General features: G+C 53.8%; 1 protein-coding gene across 6 annotated transcripts in view; it reads left to right on the top strand.

Moving 5' to 3' along the window:
* Positions 1–23,317, top strand: part of Alpl (alkaline phosphatase, biomineralization associated) — a 57,249-nt gene extending 33,932 nt beyond the window's left edge. For 5 of the 6 annotated variants that reach the window (XM_070037709.1, XM_070037710.1, XM_070037712.1 and 2 more), the window contains 11 exons: positions 7,131–7,299; positions 9,720–9,839; positions 10,065–10,180; positions 11,657–11,831; positions 12,401–12,576; positions 16,029–16,172; positions 17,383–17,452; positions 18,368–18,502; positions 20,469–20,660; positions 21,596–21,715; positions 22,326–23,317. In XM_070037709.1, the coding sequence (XP_069893810.1) occupies positions 7,239–7,299; positions 9,720–9,839; positions 10,065–10,180; positions 11,657–11,831; positions 12,401–12,576; positions 16,029–16,172; positions 17,383–17,452; positions 18,368–18,502; positions 20,469–20,660; positions 21,596–21,715; positions 22,326–22,591 (1,575 nt within the window). In that variant the 5' untranslated portion in view covers positions 7,131–7,238 and the 3' untranslated portion in view covers positions 22,592–23,317. Of the gene's footprint in view, positions 1–167; positions 287–7,130; positions 7,300–9,719; positions 9,840–10,064; positions 10,181–11,656; positions 11,832–12,400; positions 12,577–16,028; positions 16,173–17,382; positions 17,453–18,367; positions 18,503–20,468; positions 20,661–21,595; positions 21,716–22,325 lie in introns of those variants that run through there. The other variant, XM_070037711.1, reaches the window with a different exon arrangement.
* The last annotated feature ends 3,072 nt before the right edge of the window (positions 23,318–26,389 follow it).

Here is a 26,389-nt window from a genome sequence, read left to right as displayed (position 1 = left end):
GCAAGACAGTGAGAGAGCATGGGGAGATTTTTCTAGAATAATCTCGGTTAAAGTGTTCTCTTTAGATGACACAAATCGTTCATGTATCATGTTTCAGAGTATCCATATCTACACTATGCCTGATTGCCTGCGCTTCCACCGACTGCCCAAGTCCTTAGGCTTCTAATGTGCTATGTGACCCTGGAAGGTTAGACACTCTCTCTGTGCCTTCTTTTCCTGATGTTGGTGACAAGGATGAGAACATCATGTCTGTCTGGCACCAGAGGAGCCCCTTTGCAGCGGAGGTGTGAGTAAAGTACTGGGGCAGGAGGCCGGTGACCACCTCTGGGATACGCGGCATGTGTGCGCGCGCGCATGGTATGTCCCCTCCCCCAGCTCCTCTGCTCCGCTCCACCTTCCTGGCCTGCTGCAGTCTCTCCTCCCACATCACATTTTGGCTGCCCTCCGGCCTGGGCCTACAGAGCCACATCAGTTATCGCCAGGACCATCCGAGTGGCCCCACAAGCACTGGGCAAGAGTTAGCCCCAGAACTCAGACCCTCGGGCCTCTAGATCCCAGCTCTGCCAGGTGGCTGCAGGCAGGTGCACCTTGGCCCCTCACTTGTGAGATGAGGTTGGCGGCATGTGAGTGAGGCGGGCCTGGGGGGCGGGGCAGGTCAAGCCGCCCTGTCCTCTGCCATCCGCCGCCTTCTTCCCTGACCTCCAAGGACCGTGAAACCTGCCTCGTGGCCTCGTCCTCTTAGCTGAGCCTCCTCTATTGCTGACTCAGCCCTACCACCCTTCCAGAAGGTTCCTCCTGGGAACCTCTTTGCTGAGGTTGTCCTGGGTGCCCTCCCTCCCTGTGTAAGAGAGAATGAATCACTCCTGCGTGTGTGTATAGGTGTGTGAGTACATGTGTGTGCATATGTGCACGTGCATGTATGCATATACATGTGTGTGCCTGTGTGAGCACATGTGCGTGTGTGTACATACACGTGTGCGCATGTGTCTGCGTGGTCTTCAGGAGACCTGGAGCCCACAGGTGTTCGGCAGCCAAGTGAGAATTGGTTTCTATAATCTTGGCGCTAGAAAAGCCCATGGGCTTCCAGGCAAGCAGGTGTGTCTGGGAAGGGGAGCGTGTAAGAGGCGTGGCCTCACCTGCCGTCCTCCGCCCCCGACCCCCATCTCTTCTCCCCTCCTGCAGTCACAGCTCTCAGCCTCTCCTCACACTGCTCGGCCCAGGCCAGACCCCCGGGCCAGGCCTGGCATCTCAGAGGCAGAGGGCTGAGGCCCCTTCGCTCGCCCTGGGCCACCCAGCTGGCCGAGGGCAGAGGCAGGACCTGCCTCAGGCCGCTGGCCCCAGAGCCTGCTTTTACCACTGTCTGGCTGCCTCTCCCACCACCCACTGCTGGCCTGGCTGGCCGGCCTTCCACCCACCAGAATTCCCTTCCTTGCCACCCGCCCTGTGCCCTAGGCTCTGCCAGCGGCAGGCAGCCCCGTGAGCAGAGCGAGGTCCCCGGCCTTGTGGAGGACTCTGCTGGCTGGGCTGGGGCACAGAGCAGCCTGGCAGGCAGGGCTGAACGGGGGATGGGAGGATTCCTGGGATGGAGAGTGGAGAGTGTTCTAGAGCCGAGCACAGCGTGCAAGCGTGTGAGGCTGAGTGCCGGGGACAGCTGGACCTTCTTCAGAGCTCCAAGGACAGTGGCTTGGCTTTGAGCCCCCAGGGCCCTCCCACATCTGCTTCCTGCCCAGGATGAGTCCCATCAGTGCCTGGAGGCCTGAGGCCTTCCTCTATCCCTGGCACCTGGCCCGCTATTCTCTGGGGAAGTCCCTCCTTGTATCTGACCTGCAGCCCACTCTCACCAGCACACATTCCTCACAAGGCCCTCACCCAGAGGCTGCTTCATGGCAGCTATGAACAGCTTCAGCCACCAAAGGAATGAACAAAGTCCTTGCCATCAAGGGTTGATGGAGACACACGTCCCCTGTCCACTCTTGTGACCCAGCAGCTGAACTTCCCAGGGCGGAGTTCCCTCCCCAGGCAGCTGCTGTGTTACTAAGTCTGGGGTCCCACCTCAGCCCCCAGGGAGCCACTTCTCCAGCAGCTCGGGGAAGAGCCTGCAGGGGCCAGCCAACAGGCCAGGCCAGACTCGATTGGTTACCACCAGAGGCAGGGCTGCCGGAAGGCACAGGACCTTTCCCCAGTTCTGGGTGTCTCACTTGGGGACAAGTCTTTCCTGTTTGATAGGCCTCAGTTTCCTCATCTGGACAATGGATGAAGTGTCAGGGTGGCTTCCAGGCCCTGTGCTTGGAGAGTCTGGGGAGGGAGGAAGAGGCGGGTCTGTGGCTGCTTTGTCTGAGTGTTTAGCGCAGCGCCTGACACCCCACACTTCCTCTTGAACAGGAGGAGGTGTTGGAGGGGTAGTGAGACAGAAGTGTGGGACAGACTCGGCGTCACACACCTGGCAAGGGATGGGGCTGGCCCTGGACTGGCCCTGAGGGACACCTTGGGAGCCATCACCACACCTGTCTGATTGTGAGGATTGGGTGTGGTGTGGGCGTAAGGAGAGTGGAGAAAGCATATTACATGGAGGTGGGGACTGTCTGGCGCTAGCATGGTGGCTGGGGTCGCCCTCCGGGGTCAGGGGCCTCCCAGGACACAGCAAGGGTCCGGGCATCTCACTACCTTTCCCCTGGTGCTGTGCTGAGGAACTCAGGTGTGGCAGTGGCAAGGACAATGATGTCCCGTGCCGTCATCGGGTGACCTGAGCCGCTCTGAGCTGTGGTTCCAAAGCTTCGTGGGATGTTTTGAGACCCTAGAGATGATGGGGCAGCTTTAGGAACAGAAAGGCCCTGGCTCATCCACCTCCATTTTCAGGCCTGGGTTCAAATTCTGCCTCTGCCTCTGAGCTGCTGTTTTCTCCGTTGTGAATGGGGAGCACCCCACTGAGGGGGTGCTCAGTGCACTGCTTTATTCTGGGTGTGGTGCAGCCTCGGGCTTGTCAATGCTGGGGCGATGGGGGGAGCAGCAGGCACTACTGGAGGGATAAACTGCCTGTGACCAATACGCTTCTCCTTCTCAGCCTTCATCACAAGGTGACTAGCAGGACCCCTGGCACGTAGTAGGTGCTTTGTCTGTATTCCCTAGCATGTAACAGGTGCTTTATATTTCTGCTGGTCAGTAGTCCCCAAGTGGACAAAGATGGTGTATGTCCTGTTCTGCATACTCTATACACAGACCAGAGCCAGGTATACAGCAGGTGCTGCATGAATGCTCGGGAATGGGCAAGAATGAATGAATGACCTAGCCCCAAGTGCTCCGGCCTTCTGCCTAGCTCTGGGGCGGGGGAGGGGAGCTTCAAATCGCCCCTCCCTCTTCTTCCCTCCTTGACTAATCTGACAAGATTAGCCCAGTAACAGAACCAGGTCATTGTGGTGACCCAGGGCTTAGAAGCCCGAGTCTCAGTCCGAGGCGACTGTGGCTGCCGCTCCCCAGAGCTCCTTGCTCCAAGATGGCCCTCCTGTCACCCATCGTGGACATGGTCCTCACGACGGTCGGCAGTCTCCTCCTGTTCACCATAGCGCTGGCCTTGCTGTGTTTTTTTACCTGCCGTCTGGCCAGGCCACTCAGGTAGGGGACGCACCCTGGAATGACCTCACCGCTAGTGAATGTCCTGCCCCAAGTCTGTGTCCTTCCCCAAGTCTGTGTCCTTGGGGGGAAACTGAGGCCAGGAGAGGGTGAACCTTAGGCTCAGTGTGCTCCGAATCCCACGCAGTTGTAGCTAATAGACACTGGGCTGGGGGAAGGGGCCCATGGTTACCCTTGGCACTGGGACCCTCCAGCCTGCCCACTCTAGTCTTTGCCCTGGCTTTTGAGACCAGATTCTGACCAGTGCTCCAGGACACAGACGAGTCAGTCCTTAAGGCCCAGGCCTGGTCCCTGGACCCCATCTGCTGACCCGCTGAGTCTGCCACTCCCTCTCCTGAGGCTGGAGCCCTGCAAGGGCTTCTGCACTCTGGTCATAAGTAAGCAGGGCACGTAGCTGTGAGCCTGGCAGAGAGGGTCCGGCTGGGAAGTAGGGGGGGTGGCTCACGGGGGCTAGCTCACACCCGGAGGCCCCATTCCAAGCTGCTAGAGTGCTGGGGAAGGGCGGTGGGCAGCCGGGGCCCTTGCAGCCCCAGACTGGGCCCCTGCAGAGGGAAAGTCTGGTGTGAGAGGCAGCGGGGCTGGGCTCAGCGTCTGAAGGCCTCTCAATCCCCACCCCCTCCTTCCTGGGCCGAGGCAATGGACAAAAGGCACCTGTCTCTAGGCCAACCCCATCTCAATGCAGGGCCCTGGGGCCAAAATTCACAGCATCTGCGCCATCATCCCTGACTGAATTTAGCCATGAGGAAGGGGGCTGATGGGCCTTTCTGTTGGAATGGGACAGACGCTAAGGCAGCGTGTGTGATGCTCAGGTCCAGTAGGGGCTACTGGGTCCCCAGAGTTGTACCAGCAACACTCCATCAATGGTGAATGGACACTGAGTTACTCCACCACCTCTCCAACCTTTGGACTTAATGACACAGGAAAGATTTGGGGATAATTTCCCCCTTTCCCCAAGTTTCCTCTAGACACTGACTTTCAGCTGATGTAAATATTTATGATGCCAAAAGCCTTTAGATAAGCCCGACAAAGTCTCCGGCCTGAGATGGCCCCAGTAGTGTGGCTGGGGTAGACCAGGAAAGAATTATTTTGAAAACAGGAAAGAGCCGTCTTAGAGGCTGCCTAGAAGAGACGGCTTTGATTTTGAAAACGATTATATATAATCATTCTTCCTGTATTGATATTTTTATAGCAGTTTCATGAATTTTTCTGCCCTTTAGAATTTCTAATAGAATGATCTGGCAACAAAAGTGGAATACAAAGTTTGGAAATCAGGTCAGGGGCTGGTGACTCACACCTGTAATCCTACCTGAGATCTGAGGATCCATGGTTCAAAGCCAGCCTGGGCAGAAAAGGCACGGGAGATTCTTTCTCTGCAATGAACCACCAAAGAGCCAAAAAGAGCTGTGGTTCAAGGGGGAGAGTGCCAGACTTGAGTGAAGAAGCTAAGGGATAGTACTCAGGCTCTGAGTTCTAATCCCAGTGATGGCATACACACACAGAATTTGTGAATCATCTGACAGCCCAGAATTTAGAGTTGAACACAGTTACATGGTAGGCAGGAAGCCCTCAGCTCCATTGGTGCCCCCTATCCCAGATGGAATCAAGATCCCTGTGTGTAGTCCTACCACTGTCTTATCTACCTCAACATCTTTCTGATGGGACTGTGTATGTCTTTTCTATCTCCTACCATGAACGGAATCATCATTCCTATTTTGGTTTTGGCTGAAGAAATCATGTCTAGGGGCTGGGAAGGTGGCTCAGTGGTAGAGCGCTTGCCTTGCATGCCTGAGGCCCTGAGTTCGATTCCTCAGCACCACATAAGCAAAAAGAAAAAAGCCAGAAGTGGCACTGTGGCTCAAGTGGTAGAGTGCTAGTCTTGAGCTGAAGAGCTGAGGGACAGCGCCCAGGCACAGAGTTCAGGCCCCACGACCGGACCAAAAAAAAAAAAGAAATCATGTCTATTTCCCAGTGAACTCTTGCTCATGACCCAGCTGCCAGTGGCCCCGTCCGTGTGACAGCCCCACACAGCATGACCACAGTGTGCAAACATTCTTAACACGCTTATTGTAGGCAAGTTGGAAAGGTGTTTTGGGGTTTTGTTTTTTTTTCCAAAAACATTCTTAAAGAGGAAATAATCACAACTTTACCACCCAAAGCCTCAGTTCACATTTGATGTGTTTCTTTTGGTCTTTTTTGCAAAAGGAAAATAATATTTTCTTTAAAAAAATTATAAAGGTGTGCTGTGGAGGGAGGGGGAAGAAAATAGCAACAGAGAGGGTTGTTCTGAGCAAAACATAATATATGCACGTCTGAAATACCATAGTGAAACTCCGTGGTAGAATGGGTGCACACTAAAAATAAAAATGTTTTTAAAATGTGGGCTGGGGCAAAGCTGAGTGGTAGTCCATTTGCCTGGCATGTGTGAGGATTTGTGTTAAATCTCCAGCACTGGGAGGCAAAAATAGGCAGACTCTTTTAACAGATGCAGCACCAAAGATGGTTTATAGATGAGGAATAAGCACACGAAAAGATGTTTGACATCCGTAGTCCGCTGGGAAATTGTAGGGCTGAGGTGACATCTCAGTGGTAGAGCACTTACCTGGCTTGAGGCCTGAGTTGAATCCCTAGCAACACACACACACACACACACACACACACACACACACACACACACACACACACACACACACACACACACACACACACACACACACACACACACACACACACACACACACACACACACACACACACACACACACACACCCCTTGACCCACCAACCATTTGAACTCAGGGTCTCACATTCTCATTTGGCTTTTTCCACTCAAGGCTGGTGCTCTAACACTTGAGACACACCTCTGCTTCCAGCTTTTTGGTGATTCATTGGAGTTTTTTTTTTTTTTTTTTTGGATCTCATGCATTTTCCTGCCGGGACTGTCTTCAAACCATGATCTTCAGGTCTCAGCTTTCTGAGTAGCTAGGAGCCATCAGCTCCCAGTACTTTTGGTCCTCTTACCAAAAAGGACAAGTTCTAGAAGATAATAAAGCAAGCATAGATGTCTGAATGAAGAGGCTGAAGACTAGTGTTCTAGAACAGCCTCTGAGGGATGGTTCCAGAGCCAACAGCATTTCTATTTTCTGGGACCTCCCAGAACTCCAGGCAGAGCCAGGGCGGGCCTAACACACCATCCATGAAAGATCATCTGTGACTCAGCCACAGTTGGGAATTCTTGCACAGAGAGCCTGCCTCCTTGGGGTGGGTTAAAGTGGGAGCTCCCCGCAACACGGGGCGACATTTCTTTGCAGCATGGAACTCGTTTCTACTGAACTGATTGTGTTTCCAGCAAGAAGGCCCATTCACCCTAGCTCTGGCCACCCAGTCCCATATTGGTACTTGTTGAGTGAATCAAGAAATAAGTAACCCAAAGGAAGAAACAAACATCAGAGCTGTGCCCCATATGAATTTCTTCTTCTTTTTTCTTCTTCTATTTCTGATTTCTAGGATTGGAACATCAGCTAACGGCTGATTTCTGGCAGCCGGCTCACCTCCGCCCACCCACGTCCATCCAATCCCTGAGGCCCAGAGCGGAAGCAGGCCTGCGAGTGTGCCATGATTTTACCATTCTTAGTACTGGCCATTGGCACCTGCCTTACCAACTCCCTCGTGCCAGGTAGGGTTGGGATGGGCACTAGGGATGGATGGGATGGGATGGGATGAGGGTGTGGTGTGTGTGTTAAGGTTTTCAGAGCTGGGAATCTCCACCTGGCTGCACATGCTGGTGTTGGGCTAGGTGCTCCCAGTGTCTCAGCATCTCTCATGATGGCTGTTGCTTCTTCTGCATCTTGTGAAGTCCCCGCTGCCTGTGGCATGTGTTTCTGCTTGTGAGCTCATTTGCAGTGGGAGGTGATTTCTGTGGGAGTTTGGGGCCTTTGTCTATGCATGTATGCCAATCCTGGGGCTTGAACTCAGAGCCTGGGTGTTATCCTGGAGCTTTTATTTGTTCAAGGCTAGCGCTCTACCAACTTGAGCCACAGCTTCACTTCTGGCTTTTTTTTTTTTTTTTTTTTTTTTTTTGAGATAAGTCTCATCGACTGTTCTGTCCCAGCTAGCTTTGAAATGTGATCCTCAGATCTTAGCCTCCTGAGTAGCTAGGACTATAGGCATGAGCCACCAGTGCCGGCCGGGCGGCACTAACTTTAGACTGCTATTTCTTTCTCAGTCTGCGGTTCTTAGGTTATTTGCTCACTTCCCCGAGGAGCCTGACTCAGACCTGGAGGTGGTTCTCCTTTCTTGTGCAGAGCTCTCTGTCCCACTCCAGAGTCGTTGTCTGGCTTTCCCCTGTGTGCTCTGGTCCCCAAGCTCCCTGGCGGTAGCCCTGAACAACCCCTCTGCCTTTGAGTTGCTTCTTCAACCATGGGTCCTGGGGTCTCCCTCCCCTCTCTTTTTCCTCTTTGAAGTTATTTTGCTGGCCTGAGTTGTTTACCTTTTCCAGCATGTCTGCTGATCCAGCTTGCCTTCGCTGGGTCCACCTTACCGCTGGAAGTCCCACACGCCCTGCCTGAGCCTCAGTTTCTCCATCTGTGTGGTGGAGATGATCTTCCTCCTTGGGGCTGGTGTAGAGACCCCCTGGGCCTGCATGGTATCTGGCAGGGAAAGTGTGGGTGCTCAAGAACACTGTACTCTTGGGAAGAGGAAATGTCCTCGGGGAAGGGGCACTGCAGGCTGGACTCTGACTCCAGCATTTGGCAGGGCTGAGGCCACACCCCAAGCAGCGGGCCTCTGGACCAGCAGGCTCTGAGGTCCCATGAGGTCTTTCCACATGCACCCTGGGGGACCCAAGGTCACCCCAAGATGCAGGTCCTTACCACCCCCACTGGCTGAAAGGTGAGCTGCTGGATTAAAAAGGAAAACCAGGTGCTGTGGATCAGGCCCATAATCCTAGCTACTCAGGAGGCTGAGATCTGAGGGTCCTGGTTCAAAGCCAGCCAAGGCAGGAAAGTCTGTGAGACTCCTATCTCCAGTTAACTACCAAAAAGCCAGAAGTGGAGCTGTAGCTCAAGTGGTAGAGCACAGCCTTAAGAAAAAAGAAAAACCTCAAAGACAGTGCCCAGACCCTGAGTTCAAGGGAGCTGTCCCTGAGCTCAAGTCCCAGGTCCAGCACAATACAACAAAACAGGGAAAAGATGAAAAAGGAACCAATGAACACTTCAACTGTTTAGCCATCCGAGGTTTGTGTCTGTGTCATTGTAGCCATTCTGATGGCTTTGTAGTGGGATTGCTTTCTTTTTTAAAGTAATTAGAATGTGCAGTAGAGTCCTTTTTTGTTGTTGTTATTGTTTTACTGGGGTTTGAACTCAGGATCTCATGCTCTTGTCTGGCTTTTTCATTCAAGGGTGGCACTCTAGCACTTGAGCCACCCCTCTACTTCCAGCTTCTGGCTAGTTAAAAAAAAAATGGAGATAAGAGTCTCATGGACCTCCCTGCCTGCAACAGCTTCGAACTACAATCCTCAGATGTCAGTTTCCTGAGTAACTAGGATTACAGGCGTGAGCCATCAGCGCTTGGTGCTTATATTAAATTGGATGCAATAAAAAAAAAAAAAAACTCAAGGCATGACTTGCTTTCCAGCCCTGCTCTTAGTAAGAAGCTGGGTTCGCACTGACCTTACCATCGAAAACAAGCCGAGCAAAGTTTATAATTAATGGCATTGTAGATCTTGGGACTCCTGTGGGTGATGTAGTTTGTTCTGCGAATGGGTTAAACATTACTCTCCTAATTCTGCTGGCAGTCGCCCCCATGAGACGCCTCTGGACTGAGTGAAAGAAAAGCATGGGCTCTGGAGGGAAGCCCAGCTCTGTGCCAGTGTCTGCCACTGCTGTGTGGCCTTCACAGACTCACTTAGTATCTCTGAACCTTCATTCTACAACTTGAGCAGAGGATGCCCGGGGTCCCACAGGCTTGTTTGGAAGATCTGCCTGGCCTGCGTGGAGGGGCGGCGACGGCCCCTTCCTCTGAGTTGGACACCCCAACCCCTAGCAGTGAGGTGTTGAGGTATCTGTAAATCTGGAGGTGCTTCTTCTCTCTGTACAGAGAAAGAGAAAGACCCCAACTACTGGCGAGAACAAGCTCAGCAGACCCTGAAAAATGCCCTGGTGCTTCAGAACCTCAACACCAACGTGGCCAAGAATGTCATCATGTTCTTGGGAGATGGTGAGGCCTGTGTGGAGGAGGCCGGGCTTGAGGCTAAGAAGGGGGGCTGGACTGTGAACCCCAAGAGGTCTGGGAAGAAAGGGACAGAGGGGACCCCCCCAAGGGACATTACAGAGCCATGAGCATGCCTGCTCTGGCACCAAACTAGCGTGCTCTGCTTGCACAAGAAAGTTAGGGAGGCACAAGCCTCCACTCACGCTCGTCCCTCCCCTGTGCCCTGTGCAGGGATGGGCGTCTCCACGGTAACGGCCGCCCGCATCCTCAAGGGTCAGCTCCACCACAGGACGGGGGAGGAGACGCGCCTGGAGATGGACAAGTTTCCCTTCGTGGCGCTCTCCAAGGTGAGCCCAGCCCCGAGCCACCTTCCCTGGCCGCCTGGAAGGCAAGGGATCTGCAGAGCTCCCGTCCTGGGGGTGGGAGCGGGGTGGGGTTGTGAATGAAGAAGGCAGATTTGAAGATTTGAATGCACCGATTTAGGGGTTGGGGGAGTGGCTTAGTTGGTAGAGTGCCAGCCAGTGAGTGAATGCAGTGGCAGGTACTGAGTTCGAGTTCTGAAAAAGAAAAAGACTCATTGATTTAGGAACTGTGTGTGTGCATGTGTACATGTGTGTGTGTGTGTGTGTGTGTGTGTGTGTGTGTGTGTGTGTGTGTGTGTGTGTGTGTGCTGGTACTGGGGCTTTACTCAGGGCCTGAGAGCTGTCCCTTAGATTTTCTTTTTTTGTTTGTTTTTATATTTTTTTAATTTTAATTTTTATTGTGAAAATACTGTACAGAGGGGTTACAATTACATAGGCAAGATAATGAGTACATTTCTTATCAAGCATTGTAGCCTCCTCCTTTGTTTCCCCTTCCCAACCCTTCCCATCCTCCCCCTGCCTGTCCCTTAGATTTTCTAGTCAAGGGTGAGTGCTCCAGCCACTTGACTCACAGTTCCCTTTCCAGTGTTTTAGTGGTTAATTGGACATAAGAGTCTCACAGTGTTTTCCTGCCTGGGTTGGCTTGGAACTGTGATTCTCAGATCTCAGCCTCCTGAGGGGCTAGGATGATAGACAGACAGACATGAACTGAAGAATAATCTAGGAATTGTGCATACAAGGCAGTCTGGCATGTGTGTGAACTTGACAGCTCCCAGAAGCCTCCAGCGCCTTCCAGCACCACCCCTGCCCATCACCAGTTAGCTGCCCTAAATTCTCCATCCACAAACACAGGCTGATTGGCTTATTCCTTCTCCTGGGGCCAGGTGGTCAGATCACAGGGTGAGTCAGATGACTGATAGAAATTTTCAGCCCTAGGTGTCCTAGGGGCAGTTATTGTGATGGGGGTGGGTGGATAATTGAGCTCCTTCCAGACACTGGCCAGCCCCCCCCCTTTCCTAGGGGACAAGCAGGGACTGCAAGGTCCCTGTCCTTTCAGAGCTCTGAGCTGTTGGAGAAGGGACACAGGCAGAGTTTTGGGATCTCAATGGGAGGTCTGTGCATAGTAGGGACAGCTCTTAATCCTCCTCAGCCTTCCCAGCTTCCTCCCCGCCTCCAACTTCCTCTTCTCCAGTATCCACCTGCTGCCCTGCAGCCCCAGACCCGGAGCAAGGCCTGGTCCCCACTCCTCTGCCCCACACTTCTCCATGTGGGAGGGAGGGGCAGCGCTGCCTGTCTCTGTAGGAAGCAAGCAGCTCAGCCGGGTGACATTGAGGCTGCAGGAGAGGAACCTCAGTCATGGCTGCATAGACCTCAAACCCCTCACTTCTGTGGTGGGAATGGCAATGTGGAGGCCCAGGCTGCCACCCTCCTGACCCTCCCTCCCACTCCTCCTCCCTGCAGACCTACAACACCAACGCCCAGGTCCCTGACAGTGCGGGCACTGCCACTGCCTACTTGTGTGGAGTGAAAGCCAACGAAGGCACCGTGGGGGTGAGCGCGGCCACGGAGCGCGGGCGGTGCAACACCACGCAGGGGAACGAGGTCACCTCCATCCTGCGCTGGGCCAGGGATGCCGGTGAGGGCCAGGGGCCTGCGCCTGGCCAGGTGTCCGTCTTCGCACCTGTGCCAGGAGGAGAGGGTGGGGAGCCAGGCTGTGATGTTGCCCTGCTTGGTGTGGTCCTGGCTCTGTTGCTGGGTCTGTTCATTTGGCTGTAGAACAGGTTTGGAACATGTGGCCTCTGTAGATTGGGTGGGGGGAGCAAAGCATCAAGCCCAGGGCAGCCAGGCAGGGCTGGTAAGTGGCTGCCTCTTCCTCTTCCTCTTCTTATTCCTCTTGGAACGGAGAGGACCATCCATACCCCAGGGACTTTAGAGTCAGGGGACATAGCCAGCTACACAGGTGACAGATCCCTCCCTTTGGAAAGACCTGAAGTCTTATAGCAGAAGTAGATCCAGTGATGGAAGGAAAGACTTCAGCCTGAGTGATCACGGCCCACCACAGAGCAACCCACTGCATCTTCCTTGGTGCACAGGGGGAGACTGATGGCGGAACTGTGGAATGCTCTCTACAGCAGGGAGGGGACGGCAAGGTGGCGGGGAAGCCCCCAAGCAGGTGGCACTCACTTCTCCTGTCCCGCCCCTCAGGGAAGTCGGTGGGCATCGTGACCACCACACGAGTGAACCACGCCACCCCCAGCGCTGCCTACGCACACTCGGCCGACCGGGACTGGTACTCGGACAATGAGATGCCCCCAGAGGCCCTGAGACAGGGCTGCAAGGACATCGCCTACCAGCTCATGCACAACATCAAGGACATCACCGTGAGTGGCACTGCGCAGACAGGGCAAGGCTGGGAAGACTGGTGGGGGACAGGAGGCCTCTAGTCCAGACTAGCCCTGTCTCCCCACGTACCCGGGATGGCTCTCAGCCCATTAGGTTTGCGGCCTGGACAGGCAAGCAGGCACTTAGGATTTCTCTGCAGTGGGGCTGCAGGGTGAACTCTTATGTGATCACCACCACAGAGATTATTCCATAAATTAGAACCTGGAATTGCATTGACCACCCCCGCGCCCCCCCAAGCACAGGGAGGTAAGGGTAGCACTGTGGCTAAGGGGACAGCCCACTACACGTGCCTGTACTGATCACTCATATACCCAGAGAAGACCCATGAATACATCCTGTGGGCTCTTGTGGTGTTTTGTTTTGTGCCGATACTGGGACTTGAACTCGGGGGCACCATCTCTTAGCTTTTTCACTCAAGGCTGATGTTCTGTCCTGGAGCCAAAGCTCTACTTCTCACTTTGTGCTGGCTAATTGGAGATAGGAGTCTCAAGTGGGGTTTTTTGTTTGTTTGTTTGATTTTTGTTTGTTTCTGACCTCGCTGGCTTCTAACTGGGATCCTCAGATCTCAGCCTCCCAAGTAGCTAGGATTACAGGTATGAGCCACCAGCGCCCAGCCCAGATTCTCATATCTAAACTTCCTGAAATCCCATCTTGGCCCTACTTCTTATGTGATCTTGGGTCCATTATTAACATCTCTGAGCCATCTTGTGCAACCCCTCTGCCACTTGGATCTAGCCCCTAAGCTCCTTGCAAGAACTGAGTCAATTGATTCCTGTCCAGTGTGGCCCAGGGTGTGATGCCCATAGGGGCTCAGAAAGTGTGTGAGGCCACAGCATGCCCCAGAGCACATCCCTGTACACAGTGAGCAGCTGCCTCTGTCTTCTTTTTTGAGGGGGGGGAGGTCGGTCGTGGGGCCTGAACTCTGGGCCTGGGCACTGTCCCTCAGCTCTTCAGCTCAAGGCTAGCGCTCTACCACTTGAGCCACAGCGCCACTTCCAGCCTTTTCTGCTTATGTGGTGCTGAGGAATTGCACCCAGGGCCTCATGCATGCAAGGCAAGCACTCTACCACTGAGCCACCTTCCCAGCTCCCACCCCCCCATCTTTAAGTAAGACTTTCCAGCTTGTTCCTTTTCTGGCTTCTTACGTACTATAGGAGACTGATGAGAAGGTCAAGGAGACGTGGATTCCCTGAGCCTGGAATTGGGGTTCATTGACACAGCCCCAGGCCCAGGTCTCCTCACCTTGGTCTCCACTTTCCACCAAAGAAACACCTGCCCTCTCATCTTCCATCCTCCCTCGCTGGGGATTGTGGGCACCACCTGGCCCTCCGCCAGGCCACGCCACCTTTTCCAGATGGTGGATAAAGCACCTTTCAGGACCAACGGTCCTGCTGCCCTTTGTAATTGGCAGACACTGGGGACAAAGCCACCCCCAGGTGGCTCCATGGAGCCTCCCGGAGCCTCAGGTCCCCACCTGCCGCTCCCTGGCTGCTGGAGACCATCATGAGGCACAGGAACCGGATTGCTCAGCATGGGGGTCATTATGGTGGCTCTTGGGAGAGTTTGGGTAGGGACACTGAGAGGGGGGCCAGTAGTTAAGGAAAAACTGAGCAGAGAGGGGACTGAAGGTTGGGGGGAGGGTGTCCACAGGCAGTGAGGGGCAGTGACGGATGAAAGGATCCCTGTGGGACCCCCTTCCCTCCCATGTCCCTCTTTTTTTCTGCCAACCCCATCCACCCCTCCATCACCAACACCCAAAAAAGCCCCTCACTCAGACTGTACATGGAACAAAAATATCCTGGTGTCCACCCTGAAAACAAATATCTTCTGCTAGAGAGAGGGGGGAGGGAGAGAGAGGGAGAGAGAGAGAGAGAGAGAAATCCAAACCTCAAATCCAAAAACTGCAAGTCTGTTATTTGCGAGTTTAATGAACCCGTGTGAAGTCTGCCGGGGCTGGCAACCGAGAGGCTCCGTGGAGAAGATTGGGGGCTTCATTTTCCACTCTAAAAATGCCAAGGGTCAAATTCTGTGGGAACAGAGACTGGGGGGCAGGGACCTGTGACTTGGAGTCTTCTTCTGAGCTTCTGGCTCAGAAGGGGAAGGGCGGGTGGTGTGAGGCCTTTGCCTCCTGGAACTCATCCATCCTCACTCATCCTGCTAGGAAAGCCACCTGCCTACCAGCCATGGCTACCCTGGACAGCTGCCTTTCCCCTCTGACAGGCCCAGGGGCAGGAGGGGAAGAGGGGCTGTGGCTCCCATTTATAAAGAAACCAGTCAAGCCCGATGCCTGGTGGCTCACGCCTGTAATCCTAGCTACTCAGGAGGGTGAGATCTGAGGATCACAGTTCAAAACCAGCTTGAGCAAGAAAGTCCAAGAAACTTTTCTCCAATTAACCAGAAACAAGCCAGAAGTGGAGCTGGTGCTCAAGTGCTACAGCACTAGCCCTGAGCAAAAACAAAAACAAAAAGCTAAGAGACAGAGCCCAGGCCTTGAGCTCAAGCCCTAGTACCGGCATGAAAGAGAGAGTGGGGGTGGGGTGAGAGTAGTCAAAGTGAACCCAAGGTTAACTCCAAAGCCCACAGCCTTTCTGGGGCCTTATGCCACCCTGGCTACCTTGTTTGTGTGCACTGCCAATCCAGATACCCTGGGAACCTGGTTCTGAAGTAGAGAACGGAGTGAAGGTGGAGGAGAAGCCTAAGAGGTGTCAGGCCTGGGAATGGTGGATCCCAGGTGGCGGCCAGGGCCAGCAGCCTGGGCTGGCACCCTCGGTGACAGGAGGACACCGGTGTGGTGGTCACCATGGGCGGTGGCTGTGAAGCTCTTGGCCCCTGTTTTAAAAATAGTCAAGACTTCAAACATGGACTCCCAAGGAAAACAAACAGTCCCGCGTCCGTCTGCCCGCACATGGCAGCCATGGCAGGTAAAATTAGCCTGGCGGTAACTACACAGACGGGAGGCCGGCCTGTGTTTGCCCAGTGATGGGCTGGCGACACCCTCCTGGCCAGGGCCTCTCCTCACCACCCTCTGCCACTCACTGAGGGACAGGAGCCTCCTGGAGACCCATCCTTGACTCAGGGGGTGTAGTTAGAGAAGCCCTGGGTTCCAATCCTGCCCCTGCCACTTACTGGCTGTGTAGCCTTGGGGAAAAGAAACTCTATCTCTGTGTTCATTTCTTCATTGAGACAATACCAACAGATTCCCTGGCAGTCATGGTAGGATGTTGGGTAGGATTCTGTGCCTTTGGGGCTCAGTGCTTGGCACCCAGGGAAGGCTCTTGTCAGAGCCCTTTGCTAGAGAGAGAGACAGTTGAGGTAAGTGGCATGCCATTCAGAGTCACAAACTGCGTCTCCCCAGCTCCTCGACCCCGGGGGCCACTGGGGCTTCTGAATGCCTTGAGACCCTGGGTGAAATGGCTTCTGTCTCCTTTAGGTGATCATGGGGGGTGGCCGGAAGTATATGTACCCTAAGAACAAAACCGACGTGGAATATCAGGTGGACGAGAAGGCCAGGGGCACGAGGCTGGATGGCTTGGACCTCGTTGACATTTGGAAGAGCCTCAAACCCAAATACAAGGTACTCCATGCGGGACGGGTATCTGCAGAGGGCAGAGTGGGCTGGGGGACCCCATGTATCCAGGCTCTGACATCTTGGAGAGGCCTCTGGCCCTTTAAATCCACTCTGCAGGCTAGCCTGGGGCAGCTGGGTCTGGAAATGACTGTGGTCAGGGCTGAGGGCAGTGGGGAGCAGCCTGGCAGCTGCTTTGATGTCACTGTGGGGTTGGGTTTCTCAGGGTTCCAGGGTTCCTCCCTGGGGAAGCTTTGTGGGATGAGGCTGGGCCCAGAATGAAGTGGGGCCATGGGAGGGAGCAGCTGTATGCCCTTGCCCTTCCTTCTAGACAGAGCCCTTCCTAGATCTAAGCCAGAGAGTACCTCTCCTCCCAGCCTCAGTTTCTCCACATGAAACAAGGGGTCCAGAGATTTATCCTTCTTGCCCTGAAGTTCCATCTAGACTCCCAAGTTAGAGAGGGAACCCATGCCACGTGGTGTCATGGTGGCCTGTCCACTGTAGGCCCCATTCCTGGAAACCCATGTTTCAAGAGCAGCTTGTAGCCGAGCATCAGTGGCTCACACCTGTAATCCTAGGAGGCTGAGAGCTGAGGTTTGTATGCCAGCCTGGGCACGCAAATCTCAAAGATTCTTGCCTCCAATGAACCAGCAAAAAGCCAGGATAAAGTTGTGGCTTAAGTGGTAGAATACCAGCCTTGCAGGAGAAAGCTAAGGGACAGGGCCCTGGCCCTGAGTTCAAGCCCCAGTAAGTGGTGGGTGGGTGGGCAGTGCAGAGCTAGGGATCTGTTTTCTTTAGGCTCTCCACAGCCCCAGACACACTCCTTGTACCTGTCCATAGACATTTAAGGGCTCTGTGACCTGTGCTGCTGCTTCTTTGCCGCCCTCAGGGAGGTCAGACTCCTTTTCCCTCCTGACCCCAGGCCCATCAACTCCAACTTGGCTTCCGTGGCAGAACACCACCTCTACCAGGAAGCCCTCTAGACAGTTCTCTGGGCTCAAGTCCTCCCGGGCCCGCCCTCTGGCTCCTGGGTTCTTCCTCAGCCCGAATTATAAATGAACTGCCTACTTATTTGTCATTTCTTCAGGTCCGGGATGGTGGGCCTGTGGGCTGGGGGTTAAATGATAGAAGATAGTGAGATGGCGGGCCCTGGGAGGGGGCTGGGATGTCCCTCCGCCTTCCCAGCCCTCACCTGCTGATGCAGGCCCCTCCCTCCTAGCATGCCCGTTACATTTGGAACCGCACGGACCTCCTGACCCTTGACCCCTCCACTGTGGACTATCTCTTGGGTAAGTGGGAAGGGTCGGGACACCGTGGAGGGAATGAGCCAGCCCCAGCCTTAGGGGACTTTGCTCCCAGTTTCCAGACCCTGGGAGGGGTTCTGGTCCATGGAATGAGGCCCAAAGCCTGTTGGCTGTGCCGAAAGAGAGGCCCCACTGAGCTCGGGGAGAAACTGAGGCTCAGAGAGGGGAATAGCCTATAATAACAAGCCACCACAGCACTGGGACTTAAACAGCTCTTGGGCCAGGAGGACCCGGACTTGGAGACAGCGCTGCAGCCCCATCAGGGCAGAAGCCATCTGGGTTGTCTCTGCCCATCTCGATGCTGACTCCCCTCCTCCCCTGGGGGCAGGCGCAGCCTAGGCTTACACGCACTCAGGACAGGACAGAGTGTTCTGGAAGGACATCCAGAACCAGAAATGACAGCGCGGTGCGTGCGCACGTGTGCGTGCATGCACACACACAGAGCCTAGTGACGTGAGCAAAGGATGGATCACAAGAAAGAAAACTCAGCAGGCAGAAGAGACAATGACCCCAGGTTTCTACCGCTTCACTGCCCAGGCCCCGGCGCCCTTCCAGCCCACCGCACTTGTCAATGCGTGCATGCTCGAGCCGCCCGGCTGAATCCAGGCCAGAGTTCTCTGCCTTGTGGCTGAGATACTATGTCCTGGGCAGAAAAGGATATTACAATCTCAGATCTGCTACACACAACAATATGTTGGGACCCCTCGAGGCCTCCGTTTCCTCCTCTGTTAAATGGGCTCCTGCTGCCCTCCCCTCAGCTGGTTATAGAGATGACAAGACTTTCAGGCATAATTCTGGACCCACAAGAGTTGCTCCATTCTCATGCTACTGCCCTCCCCAATGGGTGTGGGTAACATGTTCCCCGAGACACCCCAGACTTCCTCCCTGTGTCCTCTGCAGGTCTCTTTGAGCCTGGGGACATGCAGTATGAACTAAACAGGAACAACATGACTGACCCCTCGCTCTCCGAGATGGTTGAAGTGGCCATCAGGGTCCTCAAGAAGAACCCCAAAGGCTTCTTTCTACTGGTGGAAGGTAGGGGCCCAAGCCTGCAGAGGAGAAGCTTCCAGAATGCCCAAAGAGAACTACCAGTGGGGGGGGGGGGGGCGCAGGTGAAGGGAGACATTGCCCTGGGATGATGTGGTTGCAGACTCAGTGACAGGGGTAGTGGGGAGGGCGGCCTTCCAGCCCAGCAGGCCAAGCCAGGGAGGCTTCCTGTCAGAGGAGGCTGGTGTTTCCCTTTGAGGAGTCTCTCAGGACCTGGCTGGGCTGTGGACAGCTCCGTAGGCCGCTGCCTTTGCTGGCCGTGGGAACTTGCTACGTGGGTTTCCCTGCACTGTGGCCATCGTCCCCATGCTGCCACCCACTGGCTGGGCCACCTCTGAAAAATGAGGCCAAAACTATGTCCCCAGTCCTAGAGGCATAACCAGCCTCTTTTGGGCACTTGGGGGAGGGCCTGGCCAAGAACAAATCCTCACCATGTCCATGGCCATCTTCTTTTCTGGTGGCTGAGCGGCCGAGGAAAATGTGGGACATGATAAAGGTCCTGGAACCTCCCAGAGCTCTGATCGCCCTTGACTCTTCCCCTCCCCCTCCCTCCTGTTATCCTGCCGAGATCTGCTGGATATACACGTGGGCCTGTTTGCACACACACACACACACACACCACTCCGCACATGTGCATACACACTCGGCCCCCTCTACCTTCCAGAGGCTGGTGGCTACCAGCCCAGCTCAGCTGCTTTCCTGCCAAAGCCTGGGCTTCCCACAAACACAGCGCTCTCAGCCTCCAGGAACCAGTGGTCCCCGGGCTCAGGTCCCCTGAGAGGCTCCCTCTTTGTGAACAGGGCCAGGCCAGCCCGGGAGGCCAGCCTCCAGAACCACAACAAAGGGAGACCCGCCCTGCCGCTCTGCGGCCCACCAGGCTGCTGGCTGTGAGGCCATGGCCTGTGGGGAGGGGGCAGGGCCTGGCTCAGGACACTCTTGGAGTGTCCCCCAGCCTGCCTCCTGAGGGATGAAGGGTGGGGCTCTCCAAGCCCACAGGCCCCTCTGCTGCTAGGCCAAGTATAATCCTAGCTGTAATCCTAGGCCTGTCATCCTAGCTACTCAGGAGGACACTGAAATCTGAGGATCTCAGTTCAAAGGCAGCCCAGGCAGGAAAAGTCTGTATGACTTTTATCTCCAAATAACCCACCAGAAAAACTGGAAGTGGTGCTAGCCTTGAGTGGAAACAGCTCAGGGACAGCACCCAGGCCCCGAGTTCAAGCCCCATGACTGGAAAACAAACAAAAAAACAAAAACAAAACCAACCCCACACTAGGCCTGCATTGCCCCATCTGTAACCAGGGCTGATGAAGACCATGTACCCCTGCCCTGTTTGTTACACCCAGCACCTAGTAGGGACTCAGCTGTGTTTCCCTTCCCTTCCTCCCTTAAGTCTTAGTGACTTCTTCAGTAGCTAGAGAGAGAGGAGAAAGAGAAGAGAGAGAGAGAGAGAGCATGCACAGGAGTAGAGGGAGGCTGAAAGATCCAGGCTCTTAGGCTGGCAGATCGTGGTAGACTTGCATTACCATGCTTGCAGTGAGCCTGTGTTCCCACAGCTCCCCCTGTCCTGCTGAATGATTATATAAAAATGCCTTAGGCTGTGGGGCTGCTGCCTCATACCTGTAATCCTAGCTGGGATTTTAGGATTGTGATGTGAAGCCAGCCAGGGAAGGAAAGACTTATTGCCAATTACCCACCAAAACCAGAAGTGGAACTGTGGCTCAAGTGGTAGAGGACTAGCCTTGAGCAAAGACGCTCAGAAAAAGCGCCCAGTCCCTGAGTTCAAGCACCAGGGCAGGCATGCACACACATTACAAATGTCCAAGATGTACCTGGCACAGGTTGGTGAAGGCCCCTTTCCTCCCCCCATCGAGCAAATACTCACCAGTGGCAGGGTTTGGGGGTAAACGAGCCTCCCCTTGTCCCTTATTCAAGGCCTTTGCCTTAATGTCTCAAGGAGGCAGGATTGACCATGGACATCACGAGGGCAAGGCCAAGCAGGCGCTGCACGAGGCAGTAGAGATGGACCGGGCGATCGGGCGGGCAGGCGACCTGACGTCTCTGGAAGACACGCTGACCGTTGTCACTGCTGACCATTCTCACGTCTTCACCTTTGGTGGATACACCCCCCGGGGCAACTCTATCTTTGGTAAGTGGCCCCACTGAGGGGGGAAGGCCAGCATTACATAGAAACTGAGAACAGAGCAGGGGTCAAGGCATGGATGGTGGGTAGAGAGAACAGGATGAAGGGTTGGGAAACTGGCTTCGTGGCAGAGTGCTTGCCTAGCATGCATGAAGCCCTGGGTTCGATTCCTTAGTACCACATACACAGAAAAAGCTGGAAGTAGCCCCGTGGCTCAAGAGGTAGAGTAGTGCTAGCCTTGAGCCAAAAGAAACTCAAGGACAGTTCCTAGGCCTTGAGTTCAAGCCCCAGGACTGGCAGAGAGAGAGAGAGAGACAGAGAGAGAGGGAGAGAGACAGAGTGCACAGGATGGTATAGATTTGCTGAGTGCAACTGACTCGATGGGTAACAGCAGCATGGAAGATGGACAGATTATAAAAGAGAGAGGACAGAGAGATACATTGAGGAAGAGAAGAATAGGATGGATCCACACATGGATGGCTAGATGCATGTGTAGACAGATGGGTGAATATGTGTTAGACAGATGCATAGATGGATGGATGGATGGATAGATGGATGGACAGATGGATGGACTGTCAGATGAATGGAAGGATAGATAGATAGATGGATATATGGATGTATGGATGGATAGATGGATGGTCAGGTGGATGGATGGATATAGATAGATGGATAGATGGATGGATAGATGGATGGATGGATGGGTGGGTGGATGGATGGATGGATGGATGGATGGACAGTTGGGCGGATGGATGTTGCATGGGTGTGAGCACAGAGAAAACTGGAGGATAGAGGTTGAAAATGCATCAGGCTTGAAAGTCAGCTTCATGGAGGTGATTTGGTGTTCATGGAGAAGCTTTGGGGAAACCAAAGCAGACTCTGATCTGGGGAATGAGACTGCCTTCAGTTCTCCACCATGGGCTCTGGGCTTCTTCCCTATTCAGGGCTGGCCCCCATGGTGAGTGACACGGACAAGAAGCCCTTCACAGCCATCCTGTATGGGAACGGGCCTGGCTACAAGGTGGTGGGTGGCGAGCGAGAGAACGTCTCCATGGTGGACTATGGTAAGACACACAGACAGGACTCGGGGGGTTAGGACAGAATATAAGGGTGTGGTCAGTCTGGGGTCCTGGACCAGCCCAAATTTCAGTCAGCACAACCTCAGTTTGAATTCACTTCTGTAATTTAGCAGCTCTGTGACCTTCACCTTTCTCAGCTTTAGCATCCTCCCTGAAAGGGTTGTGCCTTCTGGGGACTTTAACCTGAAGGATGAAATGAGTCTTCAGAGCCTTAGTTCAGTGCTAGACATGTATAAGGAATTTCGATGTCTTGCCCTCATATTGCTGGCTGTATAATATTCCAATCCGTTGGTTCTTTCAGTTCCACCTTGCTGGGCATTCACTTGTTCTCGATGTCGCCCAGTCGTCCCTGGGGGGGGGCCTCCATCTGTGGTACAAGGACCCCTTCCTGTGGACTGTATCCCAGATGAGGGGCTATGAGCCTAAACTTCTGTGTCAGGCAGATTTTGAGTTTGACTGTGCACTGAGGACTGAGCCTCCGTTTCCGCTTCTGGGAACCAGGCCATTGAAGCCAGCCTAGGTGGGAGGGAGACGCTGCTCCTCCAGAACCAGGGTCCCGTCAGGCTCTGAGCCATGTTGCGTTTCTGACCCATAGCTCACAACAACTACCAGGCCCAGTCTGCTGTGCCCCTGCGCCACGAGACCCACGGTGGGGAGGATGTAGCTGTCTTCGCCAAGGGCCCCATGGCACACCTGCTGCACGGCGTCCACGAGCAGAACTACATCCCCCATGTGATGGCATATGCCTCTTGCATTGGGGCCAACCTGGACCACTGTACCTGGGCTAGCGCGGCGGGCAGCCCTGCTCCCGGGCCCTTGCTGCTCCTGCTGGCGCTGCTCCTTTTCATCAGCCTGGTCTGAGGGCCCAGGGCCCGGGCATCCATGAGCCCAAGACACATGACCAGCCTCCCTACCCAGTGCTGCCCATCGCGGGCAGCCCACACCTCAAAGATGGGAGGACTAGGTCCCCATGGTCTCTGTAGCCGCCAGATAGGGAGGATGGGGGGCCCAGGAACCAAAGTCTGCCACCCGCCTTGCTCCCTTTGGACTCCATTGTGGCCCAGACCCATTCCTGGCTTCAGCCTTCGCTCCCTCCTCAACAGGGTAGGTTTCTTCGGGGGGCAGACAGAGCATAGACTACAGAAATTCTCAAAGCATCTTATTTTTCTACCAAATATACTTCTCCAGACATGGAACATTCCAGATCTGATCTTCCCATTCCACTTTCCTCCTGGCCCCCATGCTTCTGCCCTGAACCCCGAGCCCCAGCCCTCTATGCAGGGAAAACTAGGTCTCTCCTCATGAGGGGAGTTGCTTGCTCGCAGCAAGGCCACTGGGGGCCCAGGAAGCCAGCGGGAGTCTAGCTGTCCACCCAGAGTGGCCAGGCCAGGAAGCGCAGCCTGGCGGGCACATACTGCCCAGCTCTGAACACACATGCCAACTCCCGTCTGAAGAGACTCTCCTGTTTGGAATGGCAAAAAAAAAAAAAAAAAAGCACAAAAAACAACAACAAAAAAAAATAACTCTCTCTTTTTGGTGTTGGTTAAAAGGGAACACAAAACACTTAAATAAAACTTTCCAAATATTTCTGAGGAGAGAGTTGAGTCTTTGTGGTCAGTGGGGAAGAGACTGAAATAAGCTCATAAGCTCATTTCTTTGGGGAAGAAGTGGGCTGGGGGCCGGGGGAGGGGCTTGGGCAGGGATGGCCAGGCCTCCTGCTGGTCACTTATTATCCAGATGGTTATGGTCAAGAGGCTTTGTGTCTCAGTATACTGATGTATAGAATGAGAGAGCCCACATGTAGGATAAAAACATTGTCCTGTACCCCAAACTCATATTGGAGAGGACCCCAGGGTCATACACCCCTGCTGCGTGGCACCCACAAACAACACCACATATCCTGGCCCACATTGCTGCTCACTCAACAAGCACTGAGCCCCTGATTTGCTAGCTGGACACATGGGGGGTGGGTCCAGGATGGCTTCTGGCACTGGGTACACAGAACTCCCCAAGTTTGCTTCTTGTGCCTCATTGAAAGACCCTAAAAGGTACAGGTGGCTGAAGCCTATAATCCTAGTGACTCAGAAGGCTGAGATCTGAGGGTTGAGATTCAAAACCAGCCAGACTTTTCTCTCCAATGAACCACAAAAGGAGCCAAAAGGGGAACTGTGGCTCAAGTAGTAGAGCTCTAGCCTTGAGCAAAAAAACAATGCTTAGGGACAGAGCTCAGGCTCTGAGTTTAAGCCCCAGGGTTGGCATAAAGAATAAAAAGTCCCTGAGAAATAATATTTCTAACAATTCACATCGCTCATTTTTTTCCCTAACACACCAAGCTGTGACTGTGATCTGTGTGGATTCGTTTCACCAAACCTTCACCGGGAAGGACCTATTGCCCACATTCATAAATGAGGACACCAAGAGCGTGGGCAGTGACATGGTTGTCAGGTCCCAGCGGAGCAAGGATTTCACTCCAGATTTGTCATTACAAAGTTTCTGAGCTTAATGACATCCTTTGCTTGTTTATACTCCATTTCCAAACTCCTACCCGCCGGTCCTGGCCAATACTAATGACTCATGCATGGTGCATACCAATTAAACATGAACGAGGGAAGATGAGAATCCAAATGTCTAGAATGAATCCTCCAGCATATTTCTCATAGTCCTGGCAAAAAAGGGAAGCATAAGCTAAGGGCTGGGATTTAAAAAAAAAAAAATCACAGGTATACATTTCAGTAGAACAGGTACCCCTACCTTTAACCTGAAACTTTCTTCATGCTAGGGTTTCTTTGTACTAGGGTTTGAACTCAGGACCTCATGCTTGTTTATCAGGAGCTCTTATCCCCTGAGCTACAGTCCACCACTCCCTTTCTATTTTCTACATGGGATCTTGCTCTGTGGCCCAGTTGGTCGGGCTGTGATCCTATTTGTGTTTCTCCTTGTGGCTGAGATGACAGACACATCATCACACCCAGCCGTTGGTTGAGATGGAGTCTCAAACATTTAGACCAGGCTGGCCTTGAACTATGATCCCTTGATCTCCAGGCAGCTGGGATGCCAGGCTTCAGTATGTAGCTAAGCAGGTGATCTTTAAAAAAATGTAACCCCCCCCAAAAAATGTAAACCCTATATGGTGTATCTCAGATTGGGTTTCTGCACAGGCAGACCTCAGAGAAGGTGTTAAGTAGCAGTTGTTTGTAAGAAGTACCAGTTGGAGCATGCAGGAGCAGAGGCAGAAAAGGGAGGCTAATGTTCTTCATCAGGCTAGACATTGGGGCTCCATCATCTGGAGACTTGAGGGACGTTGTCAGAATACACTGCACAGTTAACCCCCAAGTGCAAGGTGTGGGAATGCTGTTATTCCCCAACTCTCATCCCTCATTGGCTAAGGGTTGCAGGGAGAATTAACTGACCCTTCCCACCTGCCTGTTAAAGAGCTGAGGGCCAGCCCAGGCCTTGTGCTGGGGTGTCATGCTGGGCTGAGTCCGTGATGAGGCCCACACTTCTGCTCTATTGATTTCTTGGTCCTATGGACCCAGACAAGGTCAATGTCCCTGACCGGCTGCTTAGCACAACCGGCTGCCTAGCACAGCATCCACCACACAGTGAGCACCGCGGACAGCATTGGGAAGGAGGAGGTGTGTCCTACAAGAGCCAAGAAGGGTGTGTGCCTCCTGTGAGCCACACCCCTGGGCCACTCATTACCCTGCACCCTTAACTGTTGGGGGCTCTGAATCCAAGGTGAGCTGGGGGTGGGGGGATCGAGGAGGAGGTCTCAGCTTCCACCCCACACCCATGCGTGGAGCTGGACACTGTGGATGGCGATCAGCCATTCACATGCAGAAGGCTGCCCCTGCCCTGGGGTGTTTTAGGAGGAAGCCCAAAGATGATCAGACAGACCCTCTTCTACTCATGGAGATGGACCTGTTTGCCTCCACAGACAAGATTTATGTGTTAACAATGTCTAGAAACCTCAGTGCTTTCACACAGTAAGAATCCCTTCTTTGCTCCCTCTCCTCCTTTCCTTTGTTTCCTTCCTCCCTTTCCTCCCATTCCTTTCTGCTACCCTTCCCTCCCTCTTCCCTCCCTCCCTTCCTTCCTTCCTTCCTTCCTTCCTTCCTTCCTTCCTCCCTCCCTCCCTCCCTCCTTCCCTCCCTTCCTTCCTTCCTTCCTTCCTTCCTTCCTTCCTTCCTTCCTTCCTTCCTTCCTTTCTTCCTTCCTAATAAGAGTTTGCTATGCAGTTCAGGTTGACTTGGAACTCACAATGTAATCCTTCTGCCTCAGCCTCCCAGGTGCTGGGATCCTAGTGGTGCACCATCCTATTCAGTGTTAGAATCCATTCATATCTCAATCATCAGATGGTACCCCTGTCCAGGAGGGGCTGGAACCCTAGATCTTTCCTCCTGCAGCTCTGCCTCCTCCTCTGAGTACTCCAGACCCTTTCTGTATGACCACCCTCCAAGGAAGAGCCAAGAATCACTTTTCTCCAGGCCTTCATGATACCAGCTCCAAGTCTATTGGGAAGACGTATTTAAAAGCCCACCTAGATGCAAAGGAAGCTGGGAAATGTAGTTTCTGACTGGTTCCCATGCTTGGTACCATTGACATTGGGAACCAGATATTCTGTGGTGAGGCTACCCTGAACACTACAAGGCATTTGAG

The sequence above is a fragment of the Dipodomys merriami genome, unplaced genomic scaffold, assembly GCF_024711535.1.
Source record: "Dipodomys merriami isolate MVZ:Mamm:240054 unplaced genomic scaffold, mDipMer1.0.p SCAF_28, whole genome shotgun sequence".
NCBI lineage: Eukaryota > Metazoa > Chordata > Mammalia > Rodentia > Heteromyidae > Dipodomys > Dipodomys merriami.
This window is presented reverse-complemented; position numbering and strand designations above follow the sequence as displayed.